The sequence below is a fragment of the Spinacia oleracea genome, chromosome 6 (genome assembly GCF_020520425.1).
Source record: "Spinacia oleracea cultivar Varoflay chromosome 6, BTI_SOV_V1, whole genome shotgun sequence".
Taxonomy (NCBI): domain Eukaryota; kingdom Viridiplantae; phylum Streptophyta; class Magnoliopsida; order Caryophyllales; family Amaranthaceae; genus Spinacia; species Spinacia oleracea.
Genome location: NC_079492.1, coordinates 125,247,299 through 125,275,225, shown reverse-complemented (window position 1 = coordinate 125,275,225; position 27,927 = coordinate 125,247,299). Strand labels below are relative to the sequence as shown.

The following is a 27,927-nucleotide window of genomic DNA, read 5'->3' as shown; positions in this document are numbered from 1 at the left end:
ACTCTCTCTATCTCCTTCGTCGCTTATTATTTCTCCACCTCAGCCACCGCCACTCGGTCCACCACTCGGTCCTCCATTCCATTTCTCTCTTTTCCCATCTCCGACGGCTGTTGCGACAAGGCGATCACCGGCGCCACCTTCATCACAGCACCACCTGCTAGAAAAATAAAAAAAAAATCAAACAAAAACCTAAATTGTAAAATCAACAGAATTAATTAAACGGTTTTTTCATGAAATGCCCCTGAGGTTTTAAAAAACGCACCAAATACCCTCGCCTGTTTCGATTCACATAATATACCCCTATTTTTTTCCAAGTTTGCACCAAATACCCCTTAACTGACCTTCCGTTAGTCCTCCGTTAAGTCGTGTTTATAATTCACAGTATACCCCTTTTTATAAACTTAATGCATAATATACACCTATTTTAAAATTAAGTTGCACTAGATACCCAAATTGCAGGAATTTGAATTTAACGGCTAGTTTTTAAACCTAGGAAGCAAAATATAGCCGTTATGTTCTTGCTGCATATAAATGCTACTAGTGTTCACCTCACTTGCATACTTTCCCCTCTCCAAATTAGCCATGAGCTCTCATTCAAAAATCGAATCTTCTTCCATCCCAAATTTAGCATACATTAGAGTTCCTAATAAAATTTGCTATTGCGGGAGAAGATTTGCAATTAGGAGCTCGGAAACGGAAAAAAATCCGCAAAAGCTTTACTACAAGTGTGATCCTTGTGATAATTTCAAATGGTGCAAAGGTTTTCTTGAGCACACAAGTGATGAAGTTCAGAGCAAGGGAAACAGAGATGATGAAAACAGGGGAATGCAAGAACAAAGCTGGGGAATGCAAGAACAGAGCAGGGGAATGCATGAAGAGTTGAAGCTATTGAAGAAGAAGATCAAACAACAGAAACAGCAAATCAATTTTGCAATAAAAATTGGTGTATTAATGTTTGCATTTCTGATTTGGATAGCAATGAAGTAAAGTTGTAACAAATTTCATGAAATAAAGAGACTTTGTTCCATAAATACTTGTTCAAGCAAATAAGCTTTACATAAACTGAACTTTAAGTGGACAAACACCACTGAACTGCACAAAAAGAGGTGTTCTAAGCATTTCACTGTTTCCAAAAAATGATCTCTGCACAACTGTTTCCAAAAACTGATTCTAACTAAACTGATTCTGACTAAACTGATTTGACTAAGTTAGTTTAGCTTTGTGCACTACAATTCACAAAATATAGCCAACTGAGGTGACTATGCAGCTGCCTTTGACCTCTTCCTTGTGTTTGGTCCCCCATTTGATGTACTTGCTCCTGCTGCACCACTCTTTGAAGTACTTGGTCCAGTGGCACTTGTTCCTCCACTCTTGCATGTTCTTGAGTTGTGACCAAACTCTCTACACTTTCCACATTTCACATTTGTGTTCCTCTTCCCTTTCTTTGGTTCATTTGCCCCTCTCTTTCTCTTCTTAGCAGGTCTGCCAGATGGTCTTTTGATGGTTGGAGGCTGAATGGAAGGAAGGCCAAAGTCAGGCCACTGAGATGGATCTGCCATAGGATGAATATGTTCTGCATAGGTTAGCTTGTGTGCAGCAGCCTTGAACCATGGGGATATGAAATCATGGGGGTTCATCCTTTGGTCATATATGACCCTCAGTGCATGCTTGCAGGGGATTCCACAGATCTGCCACTTCCCACAGGCACAACTTCTTGTTGCAAGCCTAATTGGGAAGTTGACATGTCCATCCCTAACCTCAAATTCACCCCCTCCACATGCTGTGGCATAACATAACCTGGACTCAGCTGTCCTCTCCTCTAACTCTTTCAATGCATATGCAGTGAGCTGACCTTCCTCCATGTCAACTGCCTTGTCAAATCTAGCCCCCACCCTCTGCATACACCAACTTCTGATTGCTGTACACCAGACATTAACCAACAAACAACAAGTTCAGGGGTATATTATGCATGAATATGATTAAACAACAAACAACAAGTTCAGGGGTAATATTATGCATGAATATGATTAGAAGAGTTATACCTTCCAATAATGAGAAGACAGGCATGTCTCTTAAGGGCTTTGTGCATGCATTGAATGACTCCACAAAGTTTGTTGTGTTGTGATCACAACAAACAGTAGAGTCAAACTTATGCCTAGACCACTGCTCAATGCAGCTGTTCAAGTATGCAGTGGCATTTGCATTGTACTCACTGATCTTTTCCATGGCCTTACCAAACACATACTCATTGTATGCATTAGCAGCTATCCAAAATAGCTTGTGGAATGCAGATCCACTGAAGCCATTGTTCTTACAATTCATGTATAGGTGTTGGCAGCAAACTCTCCTAGTTGCTCTAGGAAAAGTTTCTCTAACTGCCAACTCAACACCCTACACATCAGCAAACAACAAAAACAGGTTCATTAATATAGAAACATAAACATAAGAAAAAGTAAAGATCAGAAAAGAGTAAATATCAGATCAGTACACATACCTTCATCCTATCACTGATGAAGGTCCAATCATCTCTGTTGCAACCCTCCTGCTCAAACATTTGCCTCAAACATCTCATGAAGTAGGTCCAACTGTCACAACTCTCAGTGTCTACTATCCCATAGGCAAGAACAAAAATTTCATTATTCCCATCTATGCCAACTGCTGTCAGTAGAATGCCCTTGTAGAAACCACTTAAATGAGCCCCATCTATTCCAATTATGGGCCTACAACCCCTTAGAAACCCCCTGACTTGTGCAGCAAATGAGAAGAAGCAAGCTCTGAATTTTGGGTTCACATCCCCACTACTGGCCCCCCATGTTATAAGTGCATGACTCCCTGGGTTTGTTTGCTTAATCATCTCAGCATATCTAGGCAACAGCTCATATGCTTCAGCCCAACCACCATGCAGCTTTCCCTTTGCCATACTCCTGACCTTGTAAAATAGCCTCTTTTTCACCCTCAACTGAAACTTCTCCTGTGCATACCTCCTCAATGTCTCCACTGGAATCTCTGGATTTGCCTCTATTTCCCCCAACATATGCTTACACAACCACTCAGAGGTCACTACTGGATTCTCCTCAAGCCTCCCACAAGTTCTGTGGGACCCACTGATCACCTTAATGGCCCAGCTAACATTGTCAAACAACCTACTGGCATGTATCCTCCAGTCACATGACTCCACTGCACACACTGCTGTGTACCTCCTATTATCAGCCCTCTCAACACTAAGCCCAAACCCCTCCTGTATGCAGTAACTTCTCAACACTTCAAGAAATGTGGCCTTATCATGAAAGATCAACCAGGGTTCTAACTTAATGGACCCATATGGTTGATCAGTCCATATTTTGCCATTTTTATAGGCCTTATCCATCTTTGAGGAACCATTTAGACAATCCTCAAACCCCAAATCAGGAATATCATCAGGAATCACCTCATCATCAACATCAGAATCAATCCAATCATTCAGAACATCCTCTTGTTCAGAATCTGATTCCTCATAATCAGAATCCTCACTCTCCTCTTCTGAACATATCTCACCAACATCAGCAAAAACCCCTGGTGTCTTAGACCTTCCTGTACCCTTTCTCCCTTTTCCCTTTCCCTTGGAAACCCAAGTTCCAGCCTTCTTAGCAGTGACTTTGTTAACCCTAAACCCCTCAGGTCTAGCTCTGCCCCCCTTCTTTTTCACTGGCTGAGCTTGATCAGGTGGTGCTTGATTGTTAGGCTCATCAGTTTGGTTGTTCTGTGGTGGAGTGGGATTTTGTGGTGGTGGTGGAGGGGTGTGATGTTGTGGTGGAGAGGTGGGATGTTCTGGTGGTGGTGTGTGTTGTTGTTGTTGTGGTGGAGAGGTGGGATGTTCTGGTGGTGGTGTGTGTTGTTGTTGTTTTGGTTGGGTGGGTTCTTTCTGTGGTGGGGGTGGTGGGGGTGGTGGTGTAGGTTGTTTGGTGGGTTGTTTAGGTGGGGTGGGTTGTTTCTGTGGGGTGGGTTGTTTAGCTGATGCCCTCCTTTTGGGGGTTAGTTTCTTAGAAGCAGGCTTATCCTTGCCTTTTGACTTAGAAGCAACATGATTTGTGTGTTTGGGTGGGGTGGGTTGTTTCTTTGGGGATTCTTGTGTTTGTTTTGGTTGAGAGCAACCTGGAAACACCTCATCAGCATCATCTTTGCTAATGACTCTCACATACTCAACCTTCATGTCCTCACAATCAACAACAGGGACCTCCATAGCCACAGTGTACTCCATTTGTTCCTGTATTTCCCTCAAAATGTCCTCCCTTTCCTGTTGTTTCCTCATTGCCTCTTCCTCCTCTCTTTGAGCCCTCAACAGTTCCTCTTGTCTCTCCTTAAGTTGTCTCTCTTTTTCCTTTCTATGATTCTCAATTGTTGCAACAGCATTCCTAAACACCAATCCTGGTTTATCTGTTCCCTCAACCCAAATTTCAGCAGTGTCTTTACCCCAATTCCATCCCCACAGAAGCCTTAAAGTCTTATCATCATTCAATTCAACCTTACCACAAGGACCCTCAACATACAAGCTAAAGGTACTAGGCAAAAAAACATCTTGCTTAACTGATTCCTCAAAGATATCAAGAAACAACTTCAACAAACGATATTTTTCCATGTCTCCCACTCTAATATCAAAACTATGTGACCCATAACGTAGTAACAACCAAATAGCACTCATCCTAAAGGGAAAAAATAATGAAACTAACATCAATTTTCATTCCAACAACCACAATTGACCAATAACCAACAAGAAAGTTGCGCAATTTTAAAAAAAAAACTGACAATTTCACAAACCCTAACCCTAATCGATTTCGTGAAAAAAAAACAAGTTTACCAGCAAAATTAAACAGAGGAGAAGAGATTATTACCTGGAAGTAGACTAACCAACTTTAAATTCCCGTTTCCTCTTCAACACTAACTCAACTGGAAATCGCCTCAAGTTTCTCCCTTTTTTGTCGCGATTGAAGCAAAATCACAACCCACGAACTCGCCTTTAAGGTGCGCAGCAAAATTCACAAAAATATTGAAGATCTACCCAGAATTTCTAGGGTTTGAGTAGGATTAGAGCTTGAAGAAGAACAGGGGAGAGGAGAGAGAAAGAGAAAAATGTGAACGGTTTTTTTTTTTTTTTTGGTCTTTCTGTGAAAGTGAAGGAAGTCAATGGCGCTAAACCAAAATTAAGGGCAAATAAGTAAAACACCACTAACGGCAGACTAACGGCGTTAGCTAACAGGGGCATGTCATGAACAGTACGGATAAATAGGGGTATATTATGTGAATCGAAACAGGCGAGGGTATTTGGTGCGTTTTTTAAAACCTCAGGGGCATTTCATGAAAAAACCGTTAATTAAAAAGCTGAAAAATCAAAAACCTAAAACTATTGATGAAGAATGGAGGAGAGATGAACGAGTTACGCTACCTCATTTCGAAGCTCCGCCATCAAAGATCTGTCAAGCTTATGCGCCGCCGCATCACCGAAGGAACAGATCTTGCGGTGGATGCTCCCGCTCACCTTCGATCGACAAAATTAATCAAATACAAAAACTAGAATCAACAAAGTTTTAAAAAAAAATTAAAAAACCATAAAAGATCAAAAACCTGAATCAATCGAAAAAATCAATCGAAAATCGATCGAAAATCCAAGTCAAGATTTCGAAATTAAAACTACATGAGGAAGAAGAATGGAGAAGAGATGAAGAAGAGAGGTGGAAATTACCTTAACCACCACCCTGGCCATGTAACCATTAACGCGACCATTGATGGGCTGATGGCTCCTCGTGCAACCACGAACTCATCACAACGGTCAACGGCGACGCTAAATTTGTTCACTTCGCTGGCGTCGATCGCGGCGGAGATTCACTTTCTTGCCTCCGACAACCGTCATTAGGTCTGGAGAGGAGAGAGAGGATCAGAGTGTTTAAGAGAGAGAGAGGATCAGAGTGTTTAGGGGAGGGAAAAAAATGAATTAGGGTTTGCAAAAGGGAAGAAAAATGTCTATATATATATTGCTGACATAAGCAGTATGTCAGTAATTACGTGTCACTATCAGTGCCATCAAGGCAGTCTTTCCTGTAAGACCGCCTTACTTAAAAGTTTGTAATAAAAATATAATTAGTTTTTATTTTTTGGGTGAAATAAGATAAATTAAGTTTGATGATTTGGCATGATTTGATTGGGGGGAGAAAAAAGTGGAGTTTTAAGTGAGTCTTGGATTTGCAAACTCACTTCAAGACTTGGGGTAGTCTTTTACCACATTATCCCAAGACTTAGACTCAGCTCGAGGCTCACCTTAAAACTCCCTTCAATACTAGGGATAAACTCACCCTTACCGTATTAGAAGACGATTGGTGGTGCTCACAGGAAGAAGATTATTTATACTGCATATAATATTACAACCTTGGAATTGAGGAGATGCTCAGTCTAATTTTTTAGAATTGAGGAAATGGGCAGCAGCAACTCACACCCGGAACCAACGTAGAGTTGGCTCAAGTGGTAAGCAGCTTGATGTCGCTTAAGGAAGGTCTCGGGTTCTAGCCTCGCCGTATGCAGAAACTCTTGTTGGGAGACTCACCCACCACAAGCAAGGTGTGCGACACGGGTAAGATCCGGATGTAGTTTATATTAATGTTGATAAAGATTTTTTTTTTTAATTTAGAAGATGCAATTTATGTTTATTGATAATGTTTTCACTTTTGTCCAAAATATGACATTGAAAAGATGTGAGAAATTTAATGTCACGAAGGGAAAGTGTGAAAGATTTAGTGTTCCAATGTCACAAAATAACCATTGTATGATTTTGACAGAATATTAAGAATATTTATGATATAAGATTCGAAATGGAAAGATAAAAAACGGGACACTAAAAACGAAAAGGGAAAAGAGAGTATTTAAAAAGAAACTTAAATTATAAAAAATCAAATGCCACCAAAACTCTACATAACAAATAAATTTAAATCTCCCTAGCTATTAACATCCTTGTACTTAATTACGTAAGAACGTACTCCGTAGTTCATAAAGTCCTAGTCTAACTGAAATTATTTTTGAATTAAACACTCTTATACCAGTACTAAACAAACTCTTCGAACTTAAAAATAATACAAACTTTTAGTAAAGACTGTCTAACAGTTAGACCACTTTTATGCTCGTTGGTTAAGCAACGAAACCAATTAGTAATGAGATCAATTAGTTAAGATTTTATGAATTTTAGTTAATAATAAATTTGTTTTACACTAATTTAATTAGTACAAAAAAAAGTGGTCTAACCGTTAAGCGGTCTTGCACAAAATCCCGGAAAATACTTAAAAATATACGGAGTAATAATTTATCCGTATAACAATATAATAGAGTTAATTTGATAAATCGATAAAAGATAAAAAGAAAAATATAAACAGTTCTAAAGATTTGGGTTGATCAAACGATAAATTAAGGAAATCTTGTTCTCTAAACTATTATAAACAATGTGAACTACATCCTAGGAGTATATTGTATCTCAATGGTATGGTGCATAACGAAAACAATCGCGAGTGGTGTATTTGCAGCGTATCCGACGGTCAGTGATAGTGCCAGTAGTCAGATCCTAACACTTTAAAACATGTAAACTTGGAGTTACTATTGCAGCAATAGTGTTCTGCCGTTTTTGCCCCCACTCATATGTCTTTATTACTCATTGCCCTTCTGTCCAGCTTATGCCACGTCGCTTCTTCATCCACCGTTGATCTTGTGCCATCTCTCCCTCTTCAGTCTTCACCTCCACTGCTTCCCTTCCTCTTTGTTCTTGTGCGGGTTTCCCAGAACTCCTGATGAGTTGCTCCCTCTTTCTTCACCCTTTCTCTTTCCTCTGTGAATATGCCGGTGCTCTCTCCTCTTAATTTTCTTCGATCTCTCCTCTTCATTTTCTTCCATTTTTTTTTTATCTCCACGTACTTTCCAGATTATTCTGTCTTCTACGGATGTGAAGATCAGAAATTGAAGAAAAGAATGTGCTATGGATTGCGATTGCCGGATTTTTCTCTCCTCCTCCAGCTTGCAATCAACACTCTCACTTCGTCTTCTTCCTCCCTGGTATAATTCTATCTTCTCTGGTTTTGTTACATTAGGGTTCTATTTTCGGTTGTAATTGCTGAATTAGGGTTTTTAATTGAATTGGCAAATTGATTTAGCGTTTTTGTTGCATGAATATGTTAATTTTATGATTAAATCGGATCATTTTGATTTCAATTGATTCAACTTTTGTTCAATTTTCTTCATTTTTGATTTTCAGTTGCCTTTTTTCTATTTTTGATTGTAGCTGTTAATTTATGTGGATGCGTAGGAGATGAACAATCTTGCGATTCCAGAACCAAGGGCTTTTCCATGTATTGCTTTAGGTACTACTCAATTTTTTTTTTTCGATCGTAAAGTTTGTTGTGACAATATTTCGAATTCTAGAATTGGTAATCTAAGAATTTTTTTTGATTATCGTTTTAATTATGATTAATTCAGTTTTTTGTTTTTGTTATTTTGTTTCTTTGAATGTATACTGTCTTGAAGGGAAAGGCCATTGGATGTTACCCATGCTCATGCTTTTGTTCAGGTATTATAGGTTTTGCTATCGTCTCTTTGTTTATGTTTACATCTTTCTGATATGGGGTTTGTTTTTGAGGTCTTGATGGTTTGGGTTTTATTTGACAAATGGTAAAAACCACAAGATATGTCTGGGGTTCTGATCTGCACTTTATAATGATATGCTATGAAAATCTGATCTTTGTATAGTGATATGCTTTGTAATATGGGATCAATAAAGGAGGTTAGGTTATTTTAGAGGAATTTTAGGTGTGGTATGCAAGATATGCGTGTTAGGCGGGGTTGCATATCATTCCAGTAAGAAGGCAATCCAATTCATGGTGTATAGGAAGTTAGGTAATGCTTATTCAACATTCGACGTGTTAGTGCTTACTGCAATATTTAGGGTAAAGACACAAGTAAATAGTTGCTTATCTAAATATCAGTGCAGTAGGGTAAAGACACCAAAATCTTGTCCAGTTGCCATTCCAGTTTCTTATTCTCAGGTTCTCTCTTTTTCGTCTAACACTTACTATTTTTGACCAAAATTTTGCATTATTCTTTGTCAAGGTTTGGTTGAGATTGTAATTTGAATTTGTGACATTTATAATTTATATGAATTGTCAATTAATTATCAGTTTTAAGGTTAATGATTTGTATTAATCTTGGGTCTGAAGGTGATAGATATCAGCTTATGGGAACATTAACTAATGTTGTTTACAAGCTTGCTATTAGCATCATAGAAAAGCGGGTGCAGATTTATGCTTTTAATTTTTGGCCTCTTAATTCAGTTATTTAAATTACTCTATATACAACTTCATGGGGATTGTAGCTTATAAGATGGCATGGATAATATCTTTCTGTTATAAAATGGAAGAAGTCACTGAAAGATCATCTTTAACCTATCATGTTTGTTCTTTAGTTTGAACCATTATTATTAGTTAAAATGCAGAACCTTTTCACTTTTATCTGGAGTAGTTGCTAACTCCATAATATTCAAAGTGGTTCCTTATTTTGAGTAGTTTCTTAGGCTGTTTGAATATTCTGGAGTTAAAATACAGAACCTTCGCACTTTTGGTAATTTGTTACCTTTCTTATATGGGAAGCATAGTAACTTGATAGTCACTTAGTAATGGCATATGTAACTATTAAATCTTAATTGAGCAGACTCTGCTTTGAACTTGTATAACATTTCGTACTAGCAGTCACATCCTTGTATCTTGCAATACTAAAGATGATACTCCGTATAAAGCAAATAAACTACTCCGTATGACTCAGCCTTTACAAAATACAGAACCAATTCTTCTGATTGAATAGGAGCCGCTGCTTTGGTCTCTGATTGAATAGGAGCCGCTGCTTGGTCCTTAACTGGGCTATTATATTACTTTGTGTTTTAATCGTGTTTGTAGTGTCTTGTTCTTGTGAGTCTTGTGATGTCTAATTTTGATCACTAAGCGGGGAGAAATTTACCCTTTTGTAGAGTCGAGGGGATGAAATTTCTTGTTGGATCAATCTGATAGTTATCAAGAGGTTAAAATGACTGAATGAGCGAGCCTTTAATGAGGGGATGAATGCTAAGGACAAACAGAGAAGCCTGGTTATATGTTCCCTGATTTTGTTTTAATAGGGTATTATTAGGTCTTGATTGAATGTGTTGTGTTGTGGATGTTGGTGTCTATTGTTGCTGTTTTGTAGTGGTAATTCTGTTGTTGTTCTATTTCTCCAGTTTCTGTTTTGTTCTACTGAAATTTGTTATTTAGTGCTGAAGTTCATTTTGGCGGTGGGTTAGTCAATTCCTTTTGCCGCTACAAATTTTCTACTGGATTAATTAATGTCTGCATGTGAATGAAGTTAAAGGAGTTAACTTTATTTATTTTGGAGTTTCTGGTAATTAATTAATTGAGGCAGTGTGTGTCATGCACTCATGCTTATCATTTGCCAAAGTATGTTTTGCTTTATTGCAAATTATTTGACGGCGCCTCCGCAGGCTCTGCTGGGAATTTATCATTTGCTTCATCCTCAATATCTGGCCTTGTAGGATACGTCAAGGCTTGGGAATTGCCACTTGTAAATCTGTAATGCTGTTGTATATCAAGCTCCTACTTTTTCTTCAGCAAGCTGTTATTCAGCTTCTGTGTGGCATGACAACAGTAAAGACTGCATTGTGCTAAAGATAATCCGTGTTCTTCCACCTGCTGTTCTCAGCAGTCAAGCAAAAGCCATCTCTCCTACATGTGAACTTGCAATTGCAGAAAGGTAAACAATCTACATAGCTTTCTGCATTCTGGCCTTCTGGGTGTCCCAAAATTTCAGCTGTCTTTCACTTTATGATTACCCCAAACCTTTTCCCAACCTAAAACGAGAGTCAAAAGAGCCTAAAATTTCCTGAATTGCCCCTTATTGAACTGAATTGTTAATAATAGTTGAAGAAAGAAAGCATCCCTTAAGATTATAAACTTTTGGGATAAAGGGAATAATTTTTGTTTTTTACTACAGTTTGCAGTCTCGACGTCTCCTAAACTGGTTACAATTATGTTTACGGATGTTAATGTTTGTCTTGACTCCCTTTTCTTTTTTGAGTAGGTCCTGGTGTTTTTACCCCATATCGGTGAGCGAGTTTGTTCAAATTGACTTTGAAAAGGGAGGCACCACTACTTGCAGGAGATCTGAGGTTTCTAATAAATCCTTCCATTTAACTCAGGTGCATTGGAACCATATCGATGAAAATGGTACTTTTTCACTTTCATGATTGGAGTCAGGAATTCTTGATTGTCTTATCAAGGATTATATTTTTCTGTATGCAGGAGTCTGCCAGGAAGAAGCATGGTTTGATTCAGTGAGCATACTAGAATCTGAATCTGATGATGATTTTATCAGTGTTTTCGGAGGTCAGCAGGATCATCCATAACATTCTTGTTTGTTTAAAGTACACTTTCATATTTGGCATGATTTCCTTTTTACTAATTGTTGCATGATTATTACATACGGGTGGTAGATGGAAAAATACTCAACCTGTCAAACCTGTGGTCAGGTGCACACATGTTACGTCCCCAAGCAGGATTGCTCATTCCCTGTGCAAATGGTGATGAGAAGGCATTACCAGGCTCTTGGTCTGCAATTTCACCCTCCGTTTTTAGGGTCCGGGGGGAGACTTTCTTCAAGTAAGTTCAATCTGTTTATAAGCATCTTCATTTACTCATTACATCAAAAAAATCCCATCTTCTTTTATATTTTACCTTATACAGCAAGTCTTCTATGCAATTAGTTACCTCAAAATCAATAATAAATCCTTCAATGTTCCTGGGTGACAGCGATGGTGAAGGCATAAGTCTGGTGCTGTATTTCAAGCTATCTGACAAAATCGACCAAGAAATTCCATCAGACTTCATAGACAGCATCAAGGTACTTTATTTCAGTTGTTTTTTGACCTACTTTTTCCTTAAAACACTCACACTTACTGCAGTTTATCCTAAAGAAAAGCGTTTCCTAATACACAGACTGATAGACAATGAATCTGAGAAGCTTAAATCAGTGGTTCCTTACAGAGAATGACTTAAAATCTTGTCGGGGGTGGTAAATCCGGAGGATCTTCAGTTGAGTTCTACTGAAAAGAGACTTCTTAATGCTTACAAGGACAAACCAGTTCTGTCACGCCCTCAGCATGATTTTTTCAAGGTTTGACACCATTATCTCAAATCATTCTTTGAGGTTTATTACTCTTAACAATTCAGGAAGCAATTTGCATAAATATATTAGAATGAGTTTTAGAAACCTTGAATGTGTCACATAAAACATGTAAACGGTTTAAAATGATAAGTTAGGTTCCTTAGCTCAAAGTTGGGCGAGAAAATGCCATTTTAGGCAAAATATGACCTATAACGATCAAATAAACCTTAAATGTGAATAAATACATTTGAATATGTCTTAGAAAGTTAACACTAGGCTTATAAAACATGTAATAAGTTTAAAATCATCCCCTAGGTCATTTAGTTAAAAAATGGGAGCGAAAATGCCTTAGTTTAGTTTAAATATGACCTATATCGACCAAATGAGCCTAAAATGTGAATAAATACATTAGAATGAGTCTTAGAAACCTTGAATGTGACACATAAAACATGTAAACGGTTTAAAATGATAAGTTTGGTTCCTTAGCTCAAAGTTGGGCGAGAAAATGCCATTTTAGGCAAAATAGAACCTATAACGATCAAATAAACCTTAAATGTGAATAAATACATTTGAATATATCTTAGAAAGTTAACACTAGGCTTATAAAACATGTAATAAGTTTAAAATCATCCCCTAGGTCATTTAGTTAAAAACTGGGAGCGAAAATGCCTTAGTTTAGTTTAAATATGACCTATATCGACCAAATGAGCCTAAAATGTGTATAAATACATTAGAATGAGTCTTAGAAACCTTGAATGTGACACATAAAACATGTAAATGGTTTAAAATGATAAGTTTGGTTCCTTAGCTCAAAGTTGGGCGAGAAAATGCCATTTTAGGCAAAATAGAACCTATAACGACCCAATAAGCATTAAATGTGAATAAATACATTTGAATATGTCTTAGAAAGTTAACACTAGGCTTATAAAATATGTAATAAGTTTAAAATCGGCCCTTAGGTCATTTAGTTAAAAAATGGGAGCGAAAATGCCTTAGTTTAGCTTAAATATGACCTATATCGACCAAATGAGCCTTAAATGTGCATAAGTACATTAGAATGAGTCTTAGAAACCTTGAATGTGCCACAGAAAACATGTAAACAGTTTTAAATGATAAGTTTGGTTCCTTAGCTCAAAGTTGGGCAAGAAATTGCCATTTTAGGCAAAATAGGATCTATAACGACCCAATAAGCATTAAATGTGAATAAGTACATTTGAATGTGTCTTAAAATGTTAAAACTAAGCTTATAAAACATGTAAAAGGTTTCATATGGTGGCTTAGGTTATTTAGTTCAAAGTTGGGAGCGAAAATGCCATTTTTCGCTTGCTTTGATTTTTGTTAAAAATGTCTGTTATATTTGTTCTTGTTGTTTTCTTTGATGATGTAAAATATGTCGGTGCTAAATTAGGATTCTTGATGTGATTTATGGGATGGGTTTATGGTTTATGTTCAATAAATTGGATCAGCATTTCAATTTATGTTATTTTTAAAATAAATTTTTAGCTGAAGTTGCAATATGCGTTACTTTGTGTTGGATATGAAAAGAAAATGGATCATTTGATGCGCCGCCATTCGAAAATTGACCCAATGGAGAACAAAATTTGATAAATTGGTTATGAAATTAGGGTCTTCTGTTGAAGATATTTAATCTTGTCCATGTAATCTTTGTGAGGAAATTTTGAGGTGCATTTTTCGGATGTACTGTAAAGTTACTAAGCTTAGGCAAAGCCAAGAGCAAAGTATGATGCTTTCACTTTCAGGTTGTCCAGTTCCAAAAGAAATGTGCCGCAGAATCACGCTACATCAATAGAGGCTAATAGTTGCTTTTAAATTTAGTAAACTGTTAATCAATGATGACATCCTAATGGGCTTTGACTATATTAGGGAATTGACCTTGTTTACTGTGATTCTAAAGTGAATGCGATTTGTTTCATAAAGTTTAAAGTTATGATTTCAGCAACCGTTGAGTGACTTGTTACTTCTTATAATTACAGATGGTGCAAACTCCTCTTCGTGTTGCTGCTGGCTACAATGATGTTGAGATTGTTGAAGTTTTGCTGAAATGGATGGGATTGGAGAAGGTTGAGCCGGAAGCAAGGAATATGGTATGAGCTTGCACTTTGGTGAATTGTGCATAAGGTTGCAGCAAACAGTTGACTTTTTTTTTGACCCCTAACATTACAGTGCTTTTTTGCAGTCTGGGGATACTCCATTACACATGGCCGTGAGAAGAATGACTGCAATGAAGTTGTTAAGCTGCTTCTTTCTCATGGTACTTCTGTGGAGGCCAAGGCTAATGTAATTTTCTTTCTTCTCTCTCCACGTCCTTCACAATAATTATTAGAGTATAGATGTTAGTTGAACGTTGAACCTGTCAAAATCTGTTTTCTTAAAGATCTCTTTCTTTTGTCTATATTTCGAATAATTATTACAGAGAGATCTCAAAAATGTCATGTTATTTACACTATTCAAAAATCATAGTTATTGAGAAATACATTTCCGTTTTTCCACCATTGCTTCTCGGCATTACAAAACATCAGTTTACTTTCACATGTATCATTTTAATGAAAAGATCTGAAGTCTTTACTTTTTCCTCCTCTGTAACATTTATTGACCGAGTGATTATGCTTTTGTACTACGATTGAGCTACTTTGCTTCCTTCAACCAACAAATCTTCTTCACCATTGATCAAAAATATTCACATATGGGATTTAAATATATGAATATCTTTAATTTTGAGTAGCTTGAAAATGATCCAAGAAATATAGGCCTTAGTATATCTAATTTTGAGTAGCTTTAAAATGATCCAAGCAGTATAGGCCTTAGTAAATCTATAATGCATTTTCTTATTTTGTTTGTAGGATAGTGGTTTCATTGCCACTGCTTGTAGTAGGTTTGTCTTGAGATGAGACTGAATGTTACTAGCAAGTATTATTTGAAATTGATATAGTTTTTAAGAGAGAATCACGCTGCATAATGAACAAATGTGAAAGACTTTGAAATCATTTATTGGCTAGGAGGGTATGGCAGTTTTTTTATCTTGAACTCGCAATATACATCTTACAATTTTATTTTATTTTTCAGTTTCCTACTGCTTGATTAGCCTATGCGCCAAAAGAAATCCAAGGGGAAGACATATAGTCAAGTTTGATATTGTTTGTAATTTATTGAAGAGTGTATGACCATGCAATTTGCACAACGAGATTGTAAGATTTTAATGGATAATCTTTGTGTTTATCCCACAAGATGCGTTCTTTATATATTTCAGAGAATCTTTTTCAGAAACTGTTTTCAATTTCTGGGTTGTGATTAAGTTTACACTTTATTTTGACATTAGCTGAAATTAATATGGTATGATCGGAAGTTTCCTTATGCTAATACTAATACTATTATATGCAACTTTGATTCCCTGAAACTCGAGAATGCAAGATGGAAGGTATGTAAATTCATCTGTGATCTACCTTTCCACAGGAAAATTTGGTGTAAATTTTGTTCTTTGTGCAGGTTATTTTCACTGATGATTCGAGATATCGACAGCAAGGATAAACATCTGGAAGAAAGTTGTACAGGAAGTTCTGAAGAAAATAGCTGATGGGTGGCGTACCAACTCTAAGGAAGCAACAGGTTTCTGCTTACGGCGTAGTAGCTGAATTGTTGGAGCAATACCCGGTTGATGGAAATTTTACCTTGCTTGGTCCATTGATATCCTAATGGAAGAATTCAAGAACACTCAAGTTATCAAAGTTTGGGACATCTTACCAGCTTCCAAGATTCCTACACTTGCAAGGGAACTTGATGCTTGGTTTGGGAAATATACCATGGACTTCATGAATCGTTGCAAACACAAATCTTTCCAAGGGTATGTCTAATATCCCCTTTTTTCAAAAATGCAAATATAAGTCGTCTTTTCTTTTTTGACAAATATAAGAAATCTTGTTAATGTAATTAGTAGTTCAAGACGGAAAAACTTTAGGAACTTGTCTTCCTAATGGGTTCTGCTACTTGTGCATACAGGAAATTGATAGTGCCAATGTCATGGCCAGTTCATTCTGTTCTCGGTGTTGATTCTTTGTCAGACAGGATTTCCGCTATGAATATATGGGATGATTGAGAAGAATCCTGGTTTTAGAATTGATTTGGCAATAAGGATGCATTTGTTTTTGGTAAGTGCGCAACTTGCAGGATTATGTTGCATTTGTCAAAAGCATATCGACTGATAATTTATTGGTTATGTTTTGTGAATTGTAGGAAGCATACGGAGTGAAATCAATCAGTTCTCAGTTGAGAGGGAGAACGCGTGCAGAGAAAGGTCTTAGGGAACCTGGCAGAGAAAGGCTCCTTCAATGTTCCATTTTACATCCTAATTGGCATCTATTCTACCATATCACCTAAATTCAGTTTTTTGCTTAAGAATATTACTCATTTTGAGTTGATGTATCTAAATCAAGAAGATGATGGCAAAGAAACAAATAGGACATGTAATCTGAAACTGCTCGAAAGACAAACCCTGTCTTTGCAAATTAAAAATGAAAGAGAGTTTTTTCTTAAATTTTTTGTTAAAGTTTAATTTTTGGCGAAAATATATCATTCAATTCTTTGCATTGTCATGCTAATGAACTCCTTGTCCTGCTTGAATGATGTTAACGTTAATAAAAAACATATATATACGGAGTACTAGGTTTTCTATTTCCGGAGCAAAGAAAACTAATTGTTCTAGGAGAGTAGGACTCTATATAAGTATAGACTATAAAGTATGTTTTTGGTACATTATCAAGGACATAATACGTACGAAGTTTATGTAAAAGGATAGGAAAAAAAAAAAGTAGATATTTTTTAGAGGAAAAATATTTTTGATGGGAAAATTTACATCAAGAATGATTCATTCTTGGTGTATGTTTTAGTATAAAGTTATAGATATTGGCTAATAAATTAATCACTAATTGTGTTAGATATTGTAACCATATTTTGAATGAAACTAAATCTATTTTTTAAAAACTGAACATTGACCTAAAATCACAATATTTAACTATGATTAGTAACTAAGTTATATTCTACGCTCGTTAAATTAATTCTTAATCACTCAATTAGGCAACCTAATTATACAACTAATTTTGCAAACCGATTTTAATATCTTGGGGGATCGCGCGCGGTCCAACAACTAGTTATATGAAAAATGCGTAAGTCTAACCACGATGTCCTTGCATAAGATGTTCATATTGCACTTTTGAGCCGTCACAGGTCGTAGATTGTACTGTCCCCAATATCCCCAATTAGTCCAAAACGGACCCGAAATCTTAATCACCAACTTCAAATCATCCTTCGTTAAAACATCCTTAAAAATAACAGTATCATTACCAAAACTCATGATTAGTTTAATTTCCTTAAATCGATCTTTCTGTTCCTGGTAATAGTTGAGATTGTAATTCTTGGTGGCGACAACAGAATTTCCATCAGGGTAGCCAAGCAAGATCTGAATGGAGTTAAACTGTATAGGTACCTGTTTATGCCAAATTTCGTATGGACGACCTTTGGTTGGGACATAGACGACTAGATTAAATATAGCAAATAGATGACAGGAAATAAAGGGCAGAAAATAAAGAGAGACGAGACAAGAGATGGTGACGCGGAAAACCCGAAAGGGATAAAAACCGCGGGTGGCCATGAGTCCACCAATCTACTATGTTGCTGGCATAAAAAGCCCATTGAATATAAGTACAACGGATATCTGCATATATGTAAATGTGTATCTCGCAGTAATACATACGTATGGAGTAACATAGAAGATACGAGGGGTAGACCTAGATGGATTATGGATCATCAAAGATAGCTTATTATATTTACGGCAGTAGGTTAGAATGTTGGATAAGATATGTTGGGCAAATAATAATGGATCCTTGGAGAAGGTGATGTAACAGTGATGATACATGGCGTAAGGCCCTAGTAGTGTAAGAAATATAGGCTAGTGAGAATGAATGGGTTTAATAGAAAGATGGCATCAGTTAGGCTAGTAGGAGATACGAGGCACTTATGTGTAGGGAGTAGATAATAGACAGCAACGGTTTCATTGTGGGTATTTCGGATGGAGATTGGAAGTGGCTTATCATTGTAGAGTGGTGATCTTTTTATAGGACTTTGGTGCGGCATTTGTTGAGGGAGTTGTGCTAGTAGTGCTCCTTGAATTGCTCAACCAATTCCTTGATCTCCTCCAACCGTTTGCTTGATCTTTGCTAACCTCTTTGACCTTTCCCAACAAGTCTTCCATGACTCAGCCATAACCGCTCCTCAAACATAGGAACAGACCGCGACATGTACGGTACGAAACGATCCATAACAATAGCCCCCATTTTCCTAACTGTAGCGAGCCGGAAGTTAGGAAAATAATCTTCAAAGTCTGTCACCACGTTCATTTGCTGTCGATGCTAATCTGTCACTATCTTTGACTTGTCCGTCGTCTTCCGTACTTAACCTTGATCAATGACGTCGACACTTGGTGTTACCCATGATTTCTGACAACACTTGATGTCGTCATGCGTATATTGGTGTCTTCATGTTGACGTTGGTGTCCTCAGCTTAATTAGATGTAAACCTGGCATCTTGTTAAAGAATCGTTTCTCTTAACGAGCATAAGACAATAGAGTGTAGTTCTTAAAAAGCTGTGCGAAAACACGTTGAGACATACTGTTAGTTAGGTATCTAGCGTCATGGCCAACTTTTGTATCTTCGTCTGTCGTTTGATATTTGCGGGTGTCACGGCCAACTGTTGTACCTTAGTCTGTCGTTTGATGTTTACAGGCGTCATGACCAACTCTTGCATCTTAGTCTGTCTTCTGATGTTTACAGGCGTCATGGCCAACTATTGTATCCTAGTTTGTCGTCTGATGTTTATAGGCGTCACGACCAACGGTTGTATCTTAGTCTGTCGTCTTATGCTCACATGCATCATGGCCAACCGTCGTATATTAATCTGTCGTCTGATGTTTACAGGCGTCATGGCCAACTATTGTATCTTAGTCTGTCTGATGTTTTTACATGTGTCATGGCCAACTGTCGTATCTTAGTCTGTTGTCTGATGTTTACAGGCGTGCCTCTATTGTCACTGTTGTGCGACATCTATCGTATGAAGGCGATATAAGCCTCTTCATTTGTTCGTAGTCTTGCGAAGAATTTAGAGAAGGAAGTTGCGTCGAGTGTGCGTATGGTTGAATCGTTTTAGATGGTTGCAATGTCATGTGAGGATAGGTAGCATACGACTGAGTCGGAGTTACAGGTGAATGAAGTGGATGGTTCGAAGCAACCTTATGACGAATGTCAAGAAGAGTCGAAGGGTTGTGAGGTTTCCTATAACACGAGGACAAGGGATAAGATGTTTGGATGGCGCAATCTATGGAAGGAGACTTTAGCCTATGGGATATTCAGAACAATAGTTTAAGTAGGACATGAGCATTCTGGGTCGGCTTTGTTTTTCGTCAGTGTTGAGGGGGAAAGACGTGTGTTTCTCTGTTTTGTATTTGGCGATTGGTTAGGCGTTTGGACAAGCGTCGAGGGTGCATACACGTCGTTAGCTTAAAATGTTGTTTACGCTGTCTCTGTTGTTCGTTGTGGAATAGATGTCACCTGTGAGGTACTCGGAAAACGAAGTTACGTGCACATAAATAGCACCGGCGTCGTCTGTAGTGGTCGCGCTTAGAAGCGACATGTCGTCGTTGGGATCCAATAAGTTTAAGGGTCATGACCATGGAGACGTCGTTGCTTGTAGTTGATAGCGTCGTTCGTTGATGTCGTCTTCTGATGATGTCGTTCGTTGCTGTTGCCGTTGGTGACGTGGTCAACAAGTGATCTGTAGAAAATACAAAAGGTAGAGGTGGACGTTCGCTTGATGCGATGTTAGCGTTGCTTTTCAAACAAGTGAGATGAAATACGAATACAATATAATTGCGTTTGGAAAGATATATTCAATGCGACAGATAACAAAAACTGAAATTGAACTTTAATCGCAGTGTAGTGAAAAATGAAATAAATTAATTAACGCACGAAGTAAGTGTTAGATATTACTTAATATGGGCTCGTGTAACGAAATTACGTCGTGTCGCTGACTGTCCCTTGATGACGATTCTACAATCAGCAGCATTGTCCTGATGTCGTGACACCTCTCGTCGACGATCTTGTTTTCGTTCCTGAGATCACTGTCATCGCTTGTACCGCCGTCGTCACATCTGGCGTCGTCCCGTCACGTTGAATGAGGTCGACACATCGCTGGTCTTGACACTGTCCATTCTAACGTTGGTCGACTTATTGGTTGATCCTTTCTTGTTAATCGGTTGACGTCCTATCACTTGTCGTCTTTGGGAAACCCAATGACTTCTCTTTATCCGCCTATTTCGACATGTGATAGTGGTTGAGCCCCCAATGTTCGTACATTTGTCTTAGCGTCATACCTGTTACCAAAATCTTACGACAAGATCATCATGAAAATAAATTGTATCACATCGTCAGTTAAATTTCAAAGTTGTAACAAGTATATTAAACTGAACGAGAGTATGTACTATCTTGCCCCCCTGTGGCGGCTTTAGGAAGATATCATGACTGAAGTCGGCCACAGATATGATGACGTTCGTTTATATTTGACGTCGTACATGCGTGCCCACATGATGCAACCTCTAAACGTCTCATGTGTCATCATGGTCATTGATGATGATCATTCGACATTCCGATTTCCTTAGCTTTCTCGGTAGTCTGGTGGCGTCGTGTCATCGGTCATTGCCATCTCGTGGCGTCGGGGCATACCGTCATGATCAAGGTAATCTGTTGTCATTAATATACATACTAACGCGTATAGTCGCGGCATGTCGTGTTAGGTTATGATACATATGATATTACATAAATCATGCGGAAACAACCATTAACCCAGGATTACATATTATTTACACATAATCATATAGCATAATTTAGATGCATACACTTTGTTGCGTGCCCTCCCTAGCTGCGCCCGAACCGAACCAGAACAAGTCTTTAGGACTCCAAGTGTCGTCCCTCTGTAGATAGTCCACAGCACGTCCGGATCCGCCTTAAGATTGACCAACTAGAATCGCCCTTAAGGTACTAGAATTTTCGGCACTTTTGAGCAAGATGTGTGGCTGAATTTTTCTCTCAAAAACTCACTTTGAATACTTTGAAACTCGTTATAAATTGTGAACCCAGGCCACATATTTATAGGGTTATGGAAAGGGAATTGGAATCCTATTCAGATACAAATTTATTAAACCTAGAATTCTACAAGAACTCTAATTTAATTAATTTATCAAATAGAATTAGGAATTTAATCATTAACCGAACTCTGCACGTTTTAGGAAACGTGCACGAACACAAACACTTACACACGCACACACGGCAGCCACGATGGGCCGCCCATGCGTGCGCACGAGCAGCAGCCCACGCAGCGAGGCCTGCGCGAGCCACAAGCCCACGCAAGCACCCGCGCGCGCTGCGCGCGCTGTGCGCGCTGCCACGGCCTGCTGGGCCTGGCCTTGCGCTAGGCCTGGCGTGGCTGTTTGTGCGGCGCGCTTGGCTTGCTGGGCGATGGCCTGGCTTCGTGCTGGGCCTCGTCCGGCAGGCCTCGTCCGATGCTTATTCGTACGATACGCTTCCGATTAAATTTCCGATTCCGGAATTTATTTCCGATACGAACAATATTTAACATTTCCGATTCCGGAATTAATTTCCGTTTCGAACAAATATTTAATATTTCCGTTTCCGGAATTATTTTTCGATTCCGGTAATATTTCCGATTCTGACAATATTTCCGTTTCCGGCAATATTTCCGATTCTGGTAATATTTCCATTTCCGATAATATTTTCCGATACGTACCATGTTTCCGTTTCTGGCAACATCTACGACTTGGATAATATTTATATTTCCGATACGATCCATATTTCCGTTTCCGGTAATATCATCGTTTCCGGAGTATTCATTTCTTGCCTGTGACGATCTCAGCTCCCACTGAAACCAAGATCCGTCGATTCCGAATATCCATAGATAGAGTATTTAATGCCATTAAATACTTGATCCGTTTACGTACTATTTGTGTGACCCTACGGGTTCAGTCAAGAGTAAGCTGTGGATTAATATCATTAATTCCACTTGAACTGAAGCGGCCTCTAGCTAGGCATTCAGCTCACTTGATCTCACTGAATTATTAACTTGTTAATTAATACTGAACCGCATTTATTAGACTTAACATAGAATGCATACTTGGACCAAGGGCATTATTTCCTTCATGTCGTTAGTAAATGAAAAATAGTTATCACGGATGATATATGAGAAAATTTCAATAGGATATGAGGTGTTAGTTTATAAAATTTTGACGTCAATAATAAATGAATTGAGTCACTCATACCATTCGATTGTGTTGATGACCCTCACGATCTGCGATGTACGTGGCAGCGACAATACGTGTATATTATAAATAAAAGATAACTCACTTCGAAAGTATGTTCGTACCTTTAGCCCCCATTGATATTCATGTATCAATCAACGATCTGTTGGCGAACTTACGAAGAAATATATTGTTAAAATAAAGATGTTCGATAATTACTTCTACGTACCATGTTTAACGCCAAGAAACTTCTTGTCGTCATAGGGGTAACCAGAATGGTCGCGTCCTGCTGTCGTGACTTGCTGTCGTGGCGTCATGTTGTATCGTCGTGACCTCATGTCGTGTCGTGACCTCGTGTAACACTTCTAACGTTGGTCGCTTGCTTTACTCACGACCTTGCCAAGCGACACGTCAGTACCTATAGACAAGACAGTACCTTGTCACCTGCATTCTAACGTCGGTCGCCTGATGTACTCATGACCTAGCCAAGCGACACGTCAATACCTGTAGACAAGACAATACTTGGCGACACGACATGATCAAACGACAAGTGGTGACGATGTTAGTACAAAAAGTAGGATAACAACGTATAGAATATATTTCAAAGTGCTTTTGGAAATTAAAACAAGCCAAGTATATTATATAAAGAGAAAATCAAGTATACTATATGAAAATTAAATGAGATAGAGTATACTATATGCTCCCCTGTGGCGACTTCAGGACAACTACAAATTCTCCTATTTGATACTTGGACTGAAGTTAGCCACAAAATCTAGTATTGCCGACAATTTGTTGTTGAATCTCCGTTTGTCGCCTTCGTTTTTGGAGACGTCGTCGACTGATCTGGAGGTGACGTCGGACGAAACTATGTTGATGTCATGTCATTGGCGGATGACGTCACGTGTTCGCATCTGTTTTAGTGACAACAAAGACTAGAAACAATATTAGCTTAAATCAAAATCACTGGGGTTGAGTTTTATACCATACTTTTCGCGACGTCAAGTGATCAAATCGTCTCAAGATCTTATCAAGGTACGAGACAGCTCATATTGTATCTTGTTTGTAGTGACATCTGCATGATGGTCCGTGACGTCTATTTTCGATGTCATCAAGCGTTGGTGCCGTTGTTGTCACGATATGCATCATCTAGGTTGAATTCGACCACTCAGACGCGTCACTTCTAGCGATGACACCTACTGATGTCGACACCTGATCTGGCGACGACATGTACCCTGACGTCATTCCATATTCCATCGACTAACGAGCCTGGCGACAACACCTGACCCGTCGACGACACCTGACCCGTCGACGACGCCTGACCTTCGACGACGCCTGACCCGTCGACGACACCTGACCGTCGACGACACCTGACCGTCAACGACACCTGACCCGTCGGTGACTCCTGACCGGTCGACGACACCTGATCCGTCGACGACACCTGACCGTCGACGACACCTGACCCGTCGACGACACTTGTCATGTTGATGACATGTGTCCTGACGTCATTCCATCTCATGGTGGCGACACAGTATGACAACAATCCCTCGTCTGGCGGTAACTTTATTGGTGAGCCCAAGTGGGTCGAATATTGTGTTTTGGGAGGATATTTGTGGATATGTGTTTGAAGATAAATCTAGCCATCTCCCCACAGACGGCGCCAAACTGTTTATGCCAAATTTCGTATGGACGACCTTTGGTTGGGACATAGACGACTAGATTAAATATAGCAAATAGATGACATGAAATAAAGGGCAGAAAATAAAGAGAGACGAGACAAGAGATGGTGACGCGGAAAACCCGAAAGGGATAAAAACCGCGGGTGGCCATGAGTCCACCAATCTACTATGTTGCTGGCATAAAAAGCCCATTGAATATAAGTACAACGGATATCTGCATATATGTAAATGTGTATCTCGCAGTAATACATACGTATGGAGTAACATAGAAGATACGAGGGGTAGACCTAGATGGATTATGGATCATCAAAGATAGCTTATTATATTTACGGCAGTAGGTTAGAATGTTGGGTAAGATATGTTGGGCAAATAATAATGGATCCTTGGAGAAGGTGATGTAACAGTGATGATACATGGCGTAAGGCCCTAGTAGTGTAAGAAATATAGGCTAGTGAGAATGAATGGGTTTAATAGAAAGATGGCATCAGTTAGGCTAGTAGGAGATACGAGGCACTTATGTGTAGGGAGTAGATAATAGACAGCAACGGTTTCATTGTGGGTATTTCGGATGGAGATTGGAAGTAGCTTATCATTGTAGAGTGGTGATCTTTTTATAGGACTTTGGTGCGGCATTTGTTGAGGGAGTTGTGCTAGTAGTGCTCCTTGAATTGCTCAACCGATTCCTTGATCTCCTCCAACCGTTTGCTTGATCTTTGCTAACCTCTTTGACCTTTCCCAACAAGTCTTCCATGACTCAGCCATAACCGCTCCTCAAACATAGGAACAGACCGCGACATGTACGGTACGAAACGATCCATAACAGTACCCAGTTCGTTACAGAAAGAGTTAAGTCGAGATTCACAGCATTGATACGATCAGTAGTTGTTCTGTCGTTCGACGATGATGATGATGATGTTATGACAGGGTTTACATGTAGAGAATCAAGTTGGAATCTGAAGGGAGACTCATCAACGTTTATGGAGGATATGATAAGAAACGTCAAACCTGCTAATCTGCTATACCACCAACAAAAAGGATAACATAAAGGATAAAATTACACAACCATCCCCACGGAATGTTTCGCTCTGTAATTGGATAATGTTCCGCCTGACTGCTTCGCTCTCCTCCCATCTTTACAACTAATTAATAACTCTGTCAATATATTCATAAATTCATTAGACCGTTTCACATAATTTACTTGAGTTTTAATCTTTTATTAACTCTATGTTTGATATGTTGTATCGAGTTATCCTACTCCGGGTAAACTCTTGTACGAAAGGTAAATTTGCACGTATTAGGTATACGATAACGTACTTTCTCGCAGGAAAAAAAAAACAATTTTATAAGATTATTTTTTACAAACATACATGCATCATTCTAATCTAATACTTCTTTTGTTCTTATTTATATGATACAATGGGGTTTTAGACACTATACACACAAACACTTTTGACTTCCTTTTGTGATTTATACATAAGAAATAACATAGTAGTGTGGGGTCTTATTAGATTCGTATCTGTAAATATTATTTAAATATCAACTTTTTATAATTTTTTCCGATCCACAATTAGAGATATTAATGTTTGAAATCGTGCATTGGCAAACGTGCCTAAATAATTGTGTCATTTAAAAAAGAACGTTGGAAGTACTAGTGTGTGGCCCAGGCGATGTCTCAATTGCTAATATTTGATAAATATATTTTATACTATAAAGTGAAAAACATCCATCAAGTTTCTCTACTACACAAATACATTACGTCGTTTATCATGAGAAATAATTTTTCAATTACACCATCTTACAATTTGTATAATTTGTTTCATAGTGGAACCAAGTGATTCAAATTAATAAACACCAAATTAGATATATGCAGCCGACATTTTTGTAGTTGATGCTAATGAGATTTATGACATCGTGTTTATTCATGATTGTCTAATTCTTTAATTATTTTTTTTTCCAAAATACTCCGTAGTCAATAGAAAATAAAAAGTCACATAAAAATTTAGTTTTTTAGACTTTATGTTAGCATTCATTTATAAATTAATGTGAATAAATAAACCACAATTGGTGGTTGGTTAAGATGGTTTGGGAATGAGAGTTATCTCAACGCCTATTTGCTGAGCTATTAAAATCCAATTTATTTTTAATTTAAAAAAGTCGAGTGTCATGTAGGAAATCTAGTTTAATTTATTTTTGAATTAAAAAAGTCGAGTGACACTTAGAAAAAATAATTAGGTGTCATATAAGTATTTTAATTAGTTCATAATATATACTACTCCATCCAAAATCAAACACTCTAGGAACTAAAAATAAAATTTAAAATAAAATTCAATCCAAAATCAAACACTAATCCAATACTAGATCGCCACGTAGGAAATCTAATGGTTTCGGCCAATGAAATCTAAGATTTATAAATTATTTTTTAATTAAAAAGTCAAGTGACACGTAGATAAATAATTAGATCCCACGTAGATATTTTAATTAATCAATTACTAATATATACAACTCCATCCAAAATTAAACAATCTAATATTCTATCTATCTAACTATCTATATAAGAGATGAACTTTTGAATAACATAAAGAGCGCCACCTAGATTTTTTTTTCTTATTTTATTTTATGTAATATGATAAATATAAGATATTAAGGAAGGATTTTAACACTACTTCTATACAATTCTTATTTGATACTACAAAATAATAATGTATAGAATCATATTACTCTGTGACTCTTTTTACTCTTCTGTATAATTCACACCTTCATAACCTCGCCAGCCTCCAAAGTCTAAACGATGAGATTTTGTTTAGCATGGAGTGCAAATAAATTATGTACCTTTAACAAAGTTATGTTTCTTCCTTTTCCAAATAGTATGAATATTTAGTTTTAATTCCTTCATCACCACTTACATTAATGATTCGCGCTCAAAACACCTTCGTTGGATGAATGTTTCAAAAAAATGAGATTAATGTTTTGTTATTGTGAATTTATTAGAATAGCTTGTATTGTTTCCTTTTTTTTTAATAGGTAAGAAGAAGAGACCCTAACTGAACCAGCACCTAGCACAGGTTAACCAGCCCAGCTCCGCAGGTCATCGCTTGAGCCACTCCCAAGCATTTCGCAGATGATGGGGCTCGAACTTGTGACCTCCAAGTCACAAGGTGAGTTCCCCACCAACTCCACCAACTTATGTTGGTCAAAGCTAATTTTATAAAAATACTTGTATTGTTTCCTTACATAATAAGATTTGTACGTTGTTACTAAATTAGAGTAGCTCGTGTTATTGGTTCCCGTAGTACAATTTATATCACATGTTATTTCTATTGTCATGTCCTCCAAGCAACTTGATTGTCAAGTCATAGCAATTATTTTAACTTAACAATTTAATAAAATTCGTGCCTCGCGGGCTAAAGTCTAGTGTTTACATATTTGTGACCAAATACATTCAAGAGCCATGAAGAAACATTAATTCTTAAATGTGTTTGGACCACATTAAATTTATTGTGAATTGTGCCTTAAAAAAGATCAACAACTTGTTCCTAATATATTGGGATGTCTATTAGGATTATTTTGAAAAAATTTCAAACATACACTTTGCTTTTCACGCTTGCGAATGCATATCTTGAACAATTAATATATTTAGTTATCGATAAGTAAAATTTATGAAAATTTGATTT

The 27,927-nt window shown here is 37.8% G+C and overlaps 1 protein-coding gene across 5 annotated transcripts in view; it reads right to left on the bottom strand.

Moving 5' to 3' along the window:
• Positions 1 to 984: 984 nt before the first annotated feature.
• Positions 985 to 27,927, bottom strand: part of LOC110791102 (uncharacterized) — a 29,989-nt gene continuing 3,046 nt past the window's right edge. For 2 of the 5 annotated variants that reach the window (XM_056831226.1, XM_056831230.1), the window contains exons 3-8: positions 11,554 to 11,893; positions 5,717 to 5,889; positions 4,869 to 5,512; positions 2,495 to 4,679; positions 2,043 to 2,391; positions 985 to 1,918 (exon numbers count right to left, since the gene is read on the bottom strand). In XM_056831226.1, the coding sequence (XP_056687204.1) occupies positions 1,260 to 1,918; positions 2,043 to 2,391; positions 2,495 to 4,678 (3,192 nt within the window). In that variant the 5' untranslated portion in view covers position 4,679; positions 4,869 to 5,512; positions 5,717 to 5,889; positions 11,554 to 11,893 and the 3' untranslated portion in view covers positions 985 to 1,259. Of the gene's footprint in view, positions 1,919 to 2,042; positions 2,392 to 2,494; positions 4,837 to 4,868; positions 5,513 to 5,716; positions 5,890 to 11,553; positions 11,894 to 27,927 lie in introns of those variants that run through there. The other 3 variants (XM_056831227.1, XM_056831228.1, XM_056831225.1) reach the window with 3 other exon arrangements.